A 14,604-nucleotide genomic window follows, 5' to 3' on the forward strand; every position below is an offset into this window, starting at 1 on the left:
CCATATTGTACATACACATCCGAAGGTTACCCGGGTCCACGTTTTGACCTATATCTCGAGCCCTATTTCCAAAATAAAATATAATCCATGTTACTCGTGGATGATGTAGCTTTCGAATGGTGAAAGAATTTTTAAGATCGGTCCAGTAGTTTTGAGCCTATTCATTACAAACAAACAAAGTTTTCCTCTTTATAATATTAGTATAGACAACATATCTTATAAGGTATATGGTAAATATTAAAATACATTTTTTCCTTCATATATAATAAAAAAATTAATAATTATAACATTAAAACAACAGGTATTATTAACAAACTTGGTTTTATTTTAAATTCTTCAAGTGAATCAAATTAATAATAATCAATAAGAAGGCATATGCAAATACAAATACGTGAATTTATATATGTACATATGCGCATATACATACATATATACGCTGACTTAAGTAGGAGAGAGCAAGATGTCGAACGTTGCCGTTCGTTTGCTTTGTTTGCTTTGTCGTTCGTTCCGCGCTTTCGCTTGCAGTTCATGCAATGCAATGAGCAAGGTAACTACATATGAGCAAGGTAACACTAATGAGCAAGGTAACACTAATGAGCAAGGTAACACTAAAGAGCAAGGTAACACTAATGAGCAAGGTAACACTAAAGAGCAAGGTAACACTAAAGAGCAAGGTAACACTAATGAGCAAGGTAACACTAATGAGCAAGGTAACACTAAAGAGCAAGGTAACACTAAAGAGCAAGGTAACACTAATGAGCAAGGTAACACTAAAGAGCAAGGTAACACTAATGAGCAAGGTAACTACATATGAGCAAGGTAACACTAAAGAGCAAGGTAACACTAATGAGCAAGGTAACTACATATGAGCAAGGTAACACTAATGAGCAAGGTAACGACACATTTTTTCGTGCGTGCAGCCTGTTAAATCGAATTATAAGACGTTATCACGTCAAAAAACCCAGCAAACTAAGTAGCACATTGTTGACATGTTAATTGTTTCATTACTCTCCTTACGATATAACATACAAGCATTTTTCTTTTAACATGCTTTAAGTTTATAATGAGTCTCGCTTGTGTATACTGATTTATACTCAAACATTTTAACACCGATAATCAGACTTAAATAGTCAACTATAAAAAAATTTTCTATTATGCATTTGTGACAGTTTGTTTTGACATTTTCACCGAAGAACAACAATCACATTTGTTTTGCTTATTTTTGCACTAACCGGCCCACTGTTCAACACACCTGATCAATCAATTTAATGTGTAAACAAATACAATATCGACTGTAGACTTAACGTAAAGCACAAACAGTGAGCTTTTCAAACTCAAAAGTTTATTGATACATAAAAGGCATACACATACATATGTTTGTTTATGTTAACATTTGAATTTTAAACACAACTTGTATTGTTTTATTTAACAGATGGACACAACTTTAGTTAGGCGACTTTATGTTATAGAAGCAGATTTGTGATTTGAGATAAGTATAGGAAAATTAATATTTTTTAACAGTTTTTTTTTGGTAGTGCAAAATATTATTTTTGTAAAATATTCAGATACATTTGAGTTTTGGAACAACGCTAATTATAATGCATATTTTCTTTTCCATTTGACAAATAATTATGTGTTAGTTACAAAATACGATTGGTAGGATAAAGAACCTACCGGTTTCGGAAATCAGCTCGATCAAGTTTTCCTTAGTTTAAGTTAAGACAAAAGGGTTAAGCAGCAAACTAGCATTTATCTGTAACAATATACTTTTTTCGATCGATTTTTTCCATCTACTTAAAACACAAGAAAATAAAAAAATATAATAAAACTACGTGTAGTTCTTTCAATTTTTTTAAATAAAAAAGCAATTCAATTTAAGAAATGTGGGGCTGTGCCTAACATTCACGTCGCTTTAATGTGAAGTACATTTATCTTATTTATCTTTAAAAGGAAAAGAGAGTAAATTATTTAATTTTATTGAAATTTTCATCATCTCTAATGTAGGGGGCGTAACTGCATAACAGCATAAAAGCATAACAGCTATAGGTTTTGACAACAGTATAGCTTAACAGCATTACGACTTAACATTGTACACTGTTAACAGGTACAGGAGCAAAGATATTTCTCATAGATAAATAATTGCAGTTTTCCATTAAAAAATGCACTTTTAAAATTCAAGTCTGCTGTGGAAATAAAATGTTATATTAAAATAGGGAAGCAATAGCAAAACTCCCATTTCATTTCTGCCACGGAAAACTTTACACAGCGGCTATCTGGCGTTTGGAGAAGCCGTAAAACTGATTTTTCCTAAATTTTTTGATACAACATTATACCAACAATTTTAAAATTATGTACACATATACATAGGAACACACTTGCAATAAAATAGTTGCGCTCACTGTTCTTGTTTTGATTTGTGCCTTAAATATTGGCAACCTAAAGGTTAAATTAGAGGTGCCATACTAAAACGTCATAACCTTAACTGTGGTCTTCACCATAACGATATTTATTGTCATCTGTTATTGGTGATAGCCATAAGCAGCTTATAATTACATATATTGTATATTAGTATTATTTATTTGCGCAAAAGTGCAGAAAAAAAAAGATAGCAAAATGGGATTATTACATAAGGGCATTTATAACGCAATGCAGCAAATCAACAATCAGCTATTTATGTGAAAACGGCGAAAAACCAAAATTCAATTGGTCTGTAAGGTTACGTTATGACTACGGAATTATGGCATGTCGCTTCTAATCGATTACTACCCACCCACAGGTTAGTTCGATTAGCCAATTCTAGTGGTTATAGTTATGGCACCTCTAATTTCACCAGTAAGAGCTTCCATACAGTTCTTTTTCGCCCCTGAACGGATTCACATAAAAAATCTGCATTTGAAGCTCCTACAATTCTTGCGGACACTACAAGCTTATTCAGGAATTATATAAAAAGATTAGTTTGTGTGCTTATTTATGTAAATTTCACAAACTCAATTAATTCATGGGCACTTAAAAAATATATTTTCGTATGCTGCCAGAAAAATAGGAAAAAGGAATAACTAACGACAAACAATACTCTCAATGGTAGTTTTGTATTGACTATTAAATTCTACGAAAAGCAGCAGGCGTTTATTCAAGTCCTCAATATTGGATGGTGCCTTTAAAGTCACATGATGGGAGAAGTAAAGCTGATGTATTTTGTTATTTGCATACAATCACATGACAAATCGGAACTACATACTCATGTACATACATATATACTCAAACGCGTACCAGCAAAGCTACTAGCTCAGCGCTACCGCAACATAAATTAGTAAAACAAAATAAACTAACCGAATAACTGGTTAGTCTAAAACAAAGCGAGTTATTTTTATTTTATTTTATTCTACTTTGCTCTTCAGGCATTTACTCATTTTCCATAGTTTTTAAATATTGTTTTCATTTTTTTATTTCGTTTTTTTTTGCAAAACTCGATTTCTTATAATTGTCAAACTAGTGGAGCGTCTGCCCCATTCATGTATTTGACTCATTAGCCTAATACCGATAGACATTTCTGCAAGCCTTGCAATGAATATGTAAAAGTAATACATACAAGTGTGTATGTGTGTATAAACATATATGTATGTAGTTGTTTACATGGCTTGTGTGCGAATGCAATGAACGGAAAATAAATAGCAGCAAAATTATGCAAATCGGCGCTAAAACACCAATAGCCGGTTTATGATAATTATAATTAATAAAGAGCTTCTTCACCTAAATTCATTTTGTTTTACTTTGAGACTTGAATTGTTTGATTTTTTCGATTTTGTTACTGCTAACAGAAAATTCCAAGTGAAGCCAACTTAAAAAAGTTGTGCTAATGAATAATAAGTAATTTAAGAAACATTACCAACATTATAATTGACTTATTGAGCTTAATTATGAATTTGGAAATAAGAAAAAAAAGAAAAATTTATTTTTAACTAAATGTGCAGATAAACAAAATTTTTTGTGAAGTATTGTAAAAACAATACAAAATTCATAAATAGCTTCTCAACCAACAGTCCAAATGCAAAGTGTGCAAATTGAATTACATTCAACTTCGACATGGACTAACAATATTCGGAGGTTATAATTATTTACTTATAGTAAATTCATTTTTTCCAGAACTTTTGCGACATCTCCAAAATTGCTCTACATTCATTATTCGGATAAGGGGAAACATTTGCATAAGACACGGCAGTAAACATCAGAATTTTTCAAATTTGCTGCAAAAGCGTCATGAAATCATCGCTATTGAGCTATTTTGTGTATTAAGTTTTTATATCCATAAATAAAATTTCTATCAATTAGCATTTTATAGAAGTCGCAACTGAAAAAGGATCTGAAACCATAGATCTGAAAGGGCAAAACTGAACCACCCCGTGTAACTGTAAACTGAACTGTGCTAAATGAGTTTACTACACCATTACAACTTTGCGGTTTTAGTTAACAGAACTTTAGGAAGTAGAAAAATGTTAGAAGCTTATATAGAAGCATTAAAAGAATAAAATAATATACATATTTTGGAAAAATGTTACTGTTTCCAAGCTTTCGCTTAGGTAAAAACAATAGCAAGAACAAAAGAATCAAGTCATTTTATGATAGGACAGATCGAAGACAGAACGGTCGGAAGCACAGCAGCAGAAATCGGGTTATTTAATCAACGGCCAGCAAAACAGAGTTTTATATTGTCAAAAAATAAGAAAGTCAGACTTTTGCACGTATTCGTCAAAGCACATCGTGACTGGAGTATAAAAAATTGTATTGTGGTCTGATGAATCCTAGTGCAACCTGTAAGGTATCGATGGAAGAAGGCGCGTGCGCAGACTATAAAGAGAGAGATTAAATTCTAAGTATTATGGAGCATGGAGGAAGCAATAAAATGGGCTAAGGATTCTCTAATTGTATATAGATTGATCGAATTATAGGGTGTGTGCTCATAATATAGGTTATTATATTAAAAGAAATAATGCTGGTACACGTCCACAAACAAATGGCTTAAATTCCATAATATAAGCAATATGATGAAATTTCTTAAATAAGCTGTACAATTCCCCAAACTTAATCCTGTTATGACCTTGAAAAAGTACACAGCAAATTCCAAGCTCATGTAAAATCTTTTCGAATCCATAAAAATAGCATGGGAAGGGATTTAACAACCGCTATGTTTAAGTGATGGACAACTATCATCCAGATAATTGGTACACGGAAACAATTTCGAAATTTTTATTTGCTATAAACTTTCTTCTTTTGTAATACTCAATTCTTTAAATTTTTATTTGTCAATAGCAAAGTTATAGATAAAAAACTGAATTAAAAATAAATCAGAACGCCGTTGTCAAAAAAATGCTGCAATATAAAAAAATACACTAAAAATACATTAAGTTCACCCAAATATTTGTTTTTTTTTATGAACTTTTTTATAAACTTTCTATGTCCGAAAAAAATCGCAAACCCACTTGTATGTTTTTTATATTTAATACTAGTTTGGGGATATTCGAATCATCCAATTTGGGTCAAATATGTATCATTTTGTTGTAAAATTTGTTGCCATTGTAAAGGTAGGTGCATAATGCCTCTCTCATAGAAGTCTTAGTCCATATGGGCGAAAAACTCTTATAATCGATTTTCACAATATTCTCTTCCTACCACTCAGAAAGTTTTGCAATGAGATAAAAATGTGGAATCGCTTGGTGTCAGGACAGGGCTATATGGTGGATGCATTAAAACTTCCCAACCAAGCTCCCGGAGTTCTTGGGGAGTCCCTACAGACGTGTGTGACCTTCGGTTCTGTTGGCCAATTCTGGCCGTTTCCAGTCAATCGCTACCATCAAACTGTCCAATTGTTGACACTAGAAATCAAAACAATAAATGATAATCATAATAAATAAATTCCTTTGATACACAGTAGAACTCTCCTGGCCGTTAGACCTGGTTTGCCCTCCTCTTAAGCTGCTTCATCAAGCTTTGACCACGATCATTTTCGCACAATATTGTCGTATGTGATATGGGAAATTCATTCGATCCATGCGGCTTTTCGGTGTTAATTGGTGTGACACCCAAAAATCGAGCTCCTTTTTCAATCCAGCTTTACGCAAATGGTTTAAAACTGTTTTATGGTCGATCTTTAGCACTCTAAACTTCTTTTATCTTCACCTCGATTATTTTAGTGCTTTTATCGACATTTTTGACATTACCAACATTTCTTTTGACACCAAAAATGCCTGAATGGAATCGACGAAACCAAAATTGCACGTAATTAGTTGTTACAGTATTAGGACTTTAAACACCATTCACAATTCAATTTTAGTCGCCAGGCTTGCATTTTCGCCATCATCAAAGAAAACTCTAAAATGTACCGAATTTTCTCTTTGTTAACTTCCATTGTTAACACCCGGTAAGTCATAACTGAATGGAACAAAGAAAAAACAGCAAAAAAAATAAACTGAAAATTAACATCGTACCCATAAGGATAATTCACTTTTGCGTAAATTTGGTACAAAATTTGTACAGATCGATATTATTTAATCTTCTCTTTTAATTGATCTTCATAAATTTCCAAAACACCTTTTGGCTTATTTAAAAATAAATTATATTATAAACTAAACCTAAAAAAAAATGTTAAAAATTAATTTAAATATTTCTGATATTTGTCAACTTTCTTGTCTTACCTAAAAAGTTATAGCTTCAAGAGAAAAATATTTTTTTTTTGAGCCATCCGATTCCGAATCCCTATGTTTCTTAAAAGATGAGTAATAAACTAAGAACAGTTAGTAGAAATAGAACAGCACAGAAACAAGTTCAGGATTAAGGTAGAAGAATCGACAAATTAATCAAAGAAGTAAATCAAAGATTACAAAATAAAAATACGAAAATATAAATTCGTTCCCCTCTTTTTTGTTTGAATTATACCATGGTAATGGTAATGGTTGTACGGATTAGGCTAAGATATTTATGCACTGCGACCAGATTGATCTATTGTGCGCCCCTAATTACTTAATTATAATTATTTGGTAAAGCAAGGAATCGAACCAGCTCCTTAGGAAGGAGCCCAGAATTCTGTGTCTCCTGTGGCCTAATGCCTCACAGTTGGTATTAAAGTTCAAAAACTTTTTGGGGTGATTAAGGCTACTTATGCCGTTCCAGTGTTCCCTGATTTTAGTTTGGATCCATTTTTTTGGTTTTCTGTTTTTTTATTATTTTTGTTAAAGACGATAAATGGGGTTGGCCCAATAAATAGCCCTTGTGCCCCTTTTTTGGCATAAAAGTCTGCCTTCTCGTTTCATTCGTGTCCCTCATGTCCTGGTACCCAAATCAGTGAGACCTGATTATGAGTGGCCAGTTTGTTGAGTGCATTGTTACACTCTATTAGGACTTTTGTCTTGAATGTGAGCTCCGCATGGAAAATTGTGGTATCTGTACTTAGTGTTAGGGATTTGTGAGCTCTAGGCGCCACTATTCCTGCTCCTACGCCTTGGAGCGTTTTGGAACCATCTGTGTACCATTTTTGTGAATTATACCATACTCTGAACTGTCAAACTTTGTTTACTATTTTTGACATTGGAGTTCTCAAAAGCCACAACAAACTGCATGCCATTGTTGTTTTTGCTCTAGTGCTACTAACTGTGCAATCTGAATTGGAAACTTTTTCTTTATTCTAACAATTATTTAACAAAATTTACAAAAATATTTTATAAGTTTACTTGCTTACTCACTTCATATTAATTATATGGTAATATTTCTCGGCAGTCATTTAATGAAAAGCACAATTATCCTTTTTCAGAAAATCTCAACAAATATTTGCAAATGGCTTTGTACACCTCGAAACTAAAAACAGAACTCAGATATTTTGCGAAAATTGCCAAGGTATTTATTTCAGCTAACATAAATTTGTTTACAGAGCAAATTTGAGCATAAAATAAGTACTTTTAGCATGTAAACAAAACATAAATTAACAAATAAACATGTTTCTACTATTTTCTAAATTATATTAATGACTTAGTATCACACAAATCGAAACCACTGGCTTAAGCACCAAATGTAAGGGAAGCAATCGAGGTAGCACGTAAAAAACACGAGAAATTACATTTTGTATGTTTAGCTAAACGCTATAAATCTCTTCCTGTATATTAAATTACATTTAAATTAGCATAAAATAAAGTTTAATAATTTAAAGCGAAATAGTTTTCTTTTGTGCTAATCATAAAACACCTAAATAACATTTTACATCAGTAGCGTTTTCTAGCAATGTTATGACTTCTTATGACATGAAATTATTCAATTCCTATGTTTTACCTACCTACATAGATTACTATTTAATTTAATTTCTATTTCTTTCTGTAATTAATTTTAACTTGATTTACATGTGTTATTTACTGTTTGCTTGACAATAAACAGTACACACAAAAACATCCTCTTGGCGGCTCAAACACAAAGCCACAGGCATTATGTTAATGAGGATGCTAATTAACATATGGCTATTAAATACATTGCAATTAACACCTTAGGTATGCGCATGCACACAAAGTATTTACTTGCATGCAATCTCAAAACGGAAGACGACTCACGAGCATCAAAAGAAACAGCCACGCCATCTTCTTTAAAAACTACTTTTCTCAAACAAGGTGTCGAACAGCCGTCTTTTGGCTTACAACAGAAGTCAGTGTACAAAACTATTTCTCGAGATAATCTTATCATCGAGCATTTTCTTCAATAAATTGATGTTTCGCGGGGAGTACGATCAAAGGTCCTCAAGAGCCTGATCACGCACTCCTGGAAATGAAAAATTGGTTTGCATGGCTTATGTTATTTTCAAATGTTTATTTATAAAATGTATTCAGTATACATATACATATAATTGACTGTTTTCTCCGATTGCCAAGGCGTAGTGCATCATGAGTACCTTCCATCGGGCCAAACAGTCAATAAAGAATATTACTTATCCGTTTTGAAGCGTTTGAGATATGCTGTACGTCGCAAACGGGCGGAAATGTAGGAAAACAATTCTTGGGTTTTGCGTGATGATAACGCGCCATTGCACCGAGCCCAAATTGTGCTGGATTATATGACCAAACACCAAGTAATTACCATCATGCAAGCACCGTATTCACCTGATATGGCCCCGTGCGACTTCTTTTTGTTTCCCAAGTTGAAGTTCCCACTTCGTGGAAGTAGATTTCAGTTGATAGAGGAGATCAAAGAGAATGCGACGAAGGAGCTGAAGGTCATCCCTTCATCGGCCTACCAGGGGGCATGGAGGACTGGATTAAACGTTAGCTGATGTGTATTGCTTCAGACAGATCATATTTTGAAAGAGATAAAATAAATTTGCCTGTAATTTAACTCTCTTTCGTTTTATTTAATCATTCGCGGTACTTTTTGAACATAAGGTAAATGTGTTGCATACACCATGATGAATCAAAAATGACTGCGGCAAAATAAATATCAGTTGACGTAAGAAATTTGGTTATAAATAGAAAAGAAAAAGTGATATGGTGAAATTTCACAAATTTTAAACTTGAGTCGACCAACAATAAAGACTAGTGTAAAAAAGTTAAAAAAAAAAAATAAGCCACGCAGTGGCCGTCCGAAGAAGAGACATTCACCTGGTTCTCAAAAAAGTGGACAAAAACCCAAAATTTATAGCTTGAAAATTAGCCGAACATATGGCAAACAAATAAGAAAAGTAGTCCATCCAGGAGCAATTCGAAGAACTCTGAACTATAACGGTTTTCACAGTATAACACCACGCAATTTCTGAAAAAAATCATAAACTGCGCTCGTAGTTCGCCAAAGCACATAGAAGAATTGGATGAATTTTTTGGCAAAAAGTTCTGTTTACAGATGAGTCAAAGTTTAATATACTTGACAGCGATGGAAGCACTAAAGTTTGGAAGAAAAAAAGTTGTACTTAATCGAAAGTACTTGTCAAGAAATGGTCGCCGCAGCGAAATGGTTTAGAGATCTGTTCCATCTGGAGTTGGAAAAATAGCATTTTGAGGTTAACGTGGATCGTTATAATAAAAACCTCTTTGATGGAAACTACCGTTTGATGGTAATTTGAAATCTTCGGTGGATAATTGCGAGTTTGGTGCAGGTTGGATCTTTCTACAAGATGGCGATCCAAAACACACCACACACTATGCACCAAGTCTCTTAAAGACACCACCGCAAAGCCCAGATTTCAATATTATTGAAAATGTTTGAAACTCAAAATTAGAAAAAAACCAGGCTTTTAGTGATGCTTTACTCAAAGAGCGCATGGAAGCAGCCTGGGATAGTAAAAAAAAATTAGTTGCCTCTACGCCACGTCGGTTTCAAGCAGTTGCTAGTGCTAATGGTGGACCAACGAAATACTGCAAAGCAAGAATCTTACACTAAAGTAAGTTATTTTTGTATTGTATGTATGATTTTTTCAACGCTTTTTTAATGTTCTCCTCTCATATATTTGTTATTTTATGTGAAAGAATGTTTTTTTTAGTTTGTAATTAGAAAAACGTTTCAAATAAAACTGTATCAACACATTTTACAATCAATTTTTTGGACTTTCAACCCTACAAAAATAGTGGGTGTATTTAGACATTTTTGTCCATCCCTGTATGTATTTGTTATTATTACATTAACAATTAAATATTACGACGATTTTTCAGCCATGGGTGTTTAATAGTTCACTCGATTTAAACTTCTCGGATATATCGATTCCTAAAAATATTTTTTTGTGTTGTTTTATAGCGCTCGTTTGCTGGAAGAACGTCATAACTCAAAATAAAAACAACCAAATTTGAGAAAAACTGCTTCAAAGTTTCCAATTTACTATGCCTCTCTAAGTAAAAGTAAAGATAAATAAATAACTGGCGCGTACACTTCTGTTAGGTGTTTGGCCAAGCTCTTCCTCCTATTTGTGATGTGCATCTTGATGTTATTCCACAAAAGGAGCGACCTACTGTTTTAAGCCGACTCTGAATGACAAATGTCTTTACTAAATATCGCCATGCGTTGTTCGCACAGCGCAAAAGAAGAGATAGTCATTTCTTAATGCTTACTTAGCGTATAACCTAAAGTTTGGAACGTAAACAACAAAAAACAAATTCTGATTACATTCTCTTGTTTCTGAAGATATTGGAGCTTGTTTTTAAACAATTTTTTATTTTTAATTAGACTCTTAACCATCTGCGTTTCAAAAAGTAATAGTAGAGACGCCGAAGATGCTTCTCTAAAATGTCCAGTTTTTAGTGAAAGGTCGATGAAATTGAAAAGATAAGCCTGCTATAAAGAAAAAGAAAAATATAGGAATGTTTTAAATGCAACACTAGTTACCGCTGCGTTCGCGTTTTTTTTTCAAATTTAAGTTTTTTTTTCAATATAAATAAGAATTTTTTCCTGTGTATATTTGCATACGTGCTTTCTGGGAGTAACTTCGAATAATGTAAAGTTCAAAAAGCAAACCAATTAAAACGTGCATACAATTAGCCAGCATTCCTTTGATCAATGCATGTATGTATGTGTGTATGTATGTATGTATAATAGATATGGGATAAATACAAAACACCTTCATAAACATACAATTCATACATATTTACTGTTTAAGAACGATATGAGATTTTTGCGAAATACATTTTTTATCAAAAACAAAGATTTTTGCAATTAACGGGTGACCAGACAGCACTAATAGTTTTCCAAGTGCTATTTTAGGTTCAATGACATCCAAATGCGGTCGGTTCACGATTGTCGAACGTGTGGAGATAAATATAAAATATTATCGATATCACGTATCGATTGTAAATACGCAGACCCGAACAACCATCTTCTTGAACGATACCGATTTCAGGTTCAGTTGCTATGTCAACAAGCAAAACTTCCATTATTGAAGCCAACACAACCCACAAATGTTCGGCCAAGCAACACTGCATCCACAAAATTTAACTCTTTAGCGCGGTTTGTGGCATAGCAGCTTCAGGGGATATTATTTCTTTTGAAATAAAGAAGAAGACTGCGTTCCCATTTATGGTATTCAGCATAAAGCGATGCTAAACGAACAAACTCGGCCAAAATCGCTTATGCGGTTATCGCGCTATTTAGAAGAATAATGGACTCTTTATGATCAGAGTTCGACAACATCGATATATCCGACGCTTGAAGTTGTGAGCGATAAATTTGACGACTGGGTCATCTCGCGCCGAGTGTTCATCAATCGGACTCCGCGATCGTACGACTTCAACCCTCGGGAATATTTTCTCTGAAGCTATTTACTCTACGCCAGCAAGCCAACTGTAGACAGGCCGCTATAGCGGGAATAATGATGCACCTAATGAACTGAGTCATCCAAAATTGGAACTATTGCTTGTAGTAGTCAGAATCAATTTGCCATCTTACACCATTCTTGGTTTATTTAAATTTATTTTCCTATAATTCTCAAGTAGGATGGATCACAAGATTGCGCTCCCTCCCAAGGGCCGTGCAGTCAGTGCAGAAAATAAAATAAAAGAAAAAGGGGAAGAGTAAGCGAAAGTGTGGGTAAAAATTAATTGTGCACGGATACATTTGCACACAAAAGTTTATATTTATTTCCTGTACTGACGTCACTCAATTCCCAAAACAAAAGCAGCGGTATTCGGAAGGCTCCTTCTCCTGTATACTCTACATCGTGTAACATTCTTATCTGGCCACCCTATACGTACCCAGAATGCAAACGGTAGCGGAACAGTTATAAACGTACCTGTTAATTGCAGTGCGACACCGGTCCAACATGTTTTCAAACATTTTTTATGCGTGCGCTCTTCAGGTGCGTTTGTATGTTTGATTACTTAATTGCAGCAATAACTTGACCTGTAAATGTGTGCGTGTATGAGCGTTGATATTAAGTGCGCGTGAAAAATGCGCAAATACAAAATATTCTTTTTATTTTTTATTTATTTACGTTTTAGTTTGTTGCTTTTATTTTGTAATACAAAATTTTATATTTTCACTACTTTTTACGCCAACTCTGATCTGCATGGTACCCATACACTCATAAATTTTAATTTTTCATATGTATTTATGTATTGAATAACTATTACTATTATAATTATTTTTTTTTGTGTTAACTTCTGTAAGAATTTGTCAAAACTGGTTTTTTTCATATGTCAAACTTTCAATTTCAAATTCAATTCACACTTTCCGCACACATGCAACTGTATGTAACAACAAATCACAGCCGTGTAGTATCAACTCAACCGTTAGTTATGAATATGAATTCGTTTCTGCAAAAATAGAGGTACATAAATGTGTAAGATGCGCGCGCACAGCTAACAGCGATATGAATAAGTGAAGCGAGGTATTCGCGTGGTCGGCATTAAACTCCATATCGGGCTGAAATAGCAAAGTAAACATCACAAAAAGTAGTGCCGATAGACAACACCACTAACACAAATACGGCAGCCCTCATGACCGCTAATAAAATAGTAATATTAGTTTTTTGCTGAAGGCACCCGCTTGACAGAAAACATATGCGCTTTTATAAAATTGTGACAGCTCATCATTATTGCAGTTTTGCATATACATAACTCAGTTTTTGTATCCATTGTGTTTTTTTGTTGCTGTCGTAACTAAATTGATGTTTCTTGCTAGTTTATTTATATTATTAACTATTTACGTATCCACATTCATTCTTCTTTGCGATTATGACTTTTTTATTTTAATTCCACAATTAGATTTTTTTTGTTTTTATTGAAATTTTTTACTTTTAATACGGTAACAATCAATTGTTTAGTGTGTTTACTTTTGCACATTTTAATTTTAATTTAAGTTTTTATTTAATCATTTTTTATGATAATCTCCCTATTTATCCAAGTGTTATAGTCTCGAATCTACCAAAAGATTGACTGTTTCGATTTGACTGTTTGTTTGACTTACTTTTGGCAAACAATGCCGTACCCGCACTTGCCTACAAACATACACCCGCCAATATACTTGCTTATTGTATTATTCGTCATACTTTGGCTTTAACGATTCTTAAATGATTACATATCTCGTATTTTGTGCAATATTCCGAAATATATAAATTCGTAAGTTGCACTCGCTTGCCATATGAATCGCACTGTCGTGCGGGCGCAAGAGCTCCGAAAATTTTGCCATTGCTTGGCTTTGACACTCGTTTCTGCAGCTCAGAAAAAATAAGCATTAGCAGGTTTGCCAGCATTGTAAATTCAAACCATGTACCCGACCATTGAATTGTTTTGTGTTAGGCATCAACGAATATCGTGCGTACGCTACGAAGCCAAGCAATACATGTATGCATATTATTTTGTGGTAATTATTTAATTAATAATTTTTGCTGTTTTAAGCACAAAAAACAGTTCATAAATAAAATTTAAATATGTAATTTTGTTTGTGTGATATTTCAAATCGAAGGGATCGAACGTGCACAATTCTCTGTCTCTTAAATTTATACCAGGATCAGTAAACTTTTCCGATCCTATCCCAACTTACACATCCCGTTTGATCAACTTGAAGTCTTTAGAAAGTAGAAGATCAATTCTTGCTATCTCGTTTGTTTTCAATATTATTAAAGGCAACATTGACTGCCTCTTTCTGCTTCAATGTATTATT

At 33.4% G+C, this 14,604-nt stretch overlaps 1 protein-coding gene across 1 annotated transcript in view; it reads right to left on the reverse strand.

The window, feature by feature from the left end:
- LOC128868904 (aquaporin AQPAn.G-like) overlaps nucleotides 1-12,837 on the reverse strand; it is a 71,459-nt gene extending 58,622 nt beyond the window's left edge. Inside the window, exon 1 of the mRNA XM_054111484.1 lies at nucleotides 12,734-12,837. Within this exon, the coding sequence (XP_053967459.1) occupies nucleotides 12,734-12,777 (44 nt within the window). The 5' untranslated portion in view covers nucleotides 12,778-12,837. The remainder of the gene's footprint in view (nucleotides 1-12,733) is intronic.
- Nucleotides 12,838-14,604: the final 1,767 nt, after the last annotated feature.

This window comes from Anastrepha ludens, chromosome 6, assembly GCF_028408465.1.
Source record: "Anastrepha ludens isolate Willacy chromosome 6, idAnaLude1.1, whole genome shotgun sequence".
Taxonomy (NCBI): Eukaryota; Metazoa; Arthropoda; class Insecta; order Diptera; family Tephritidae; genus Anastrepha; species Anastrepha ludens.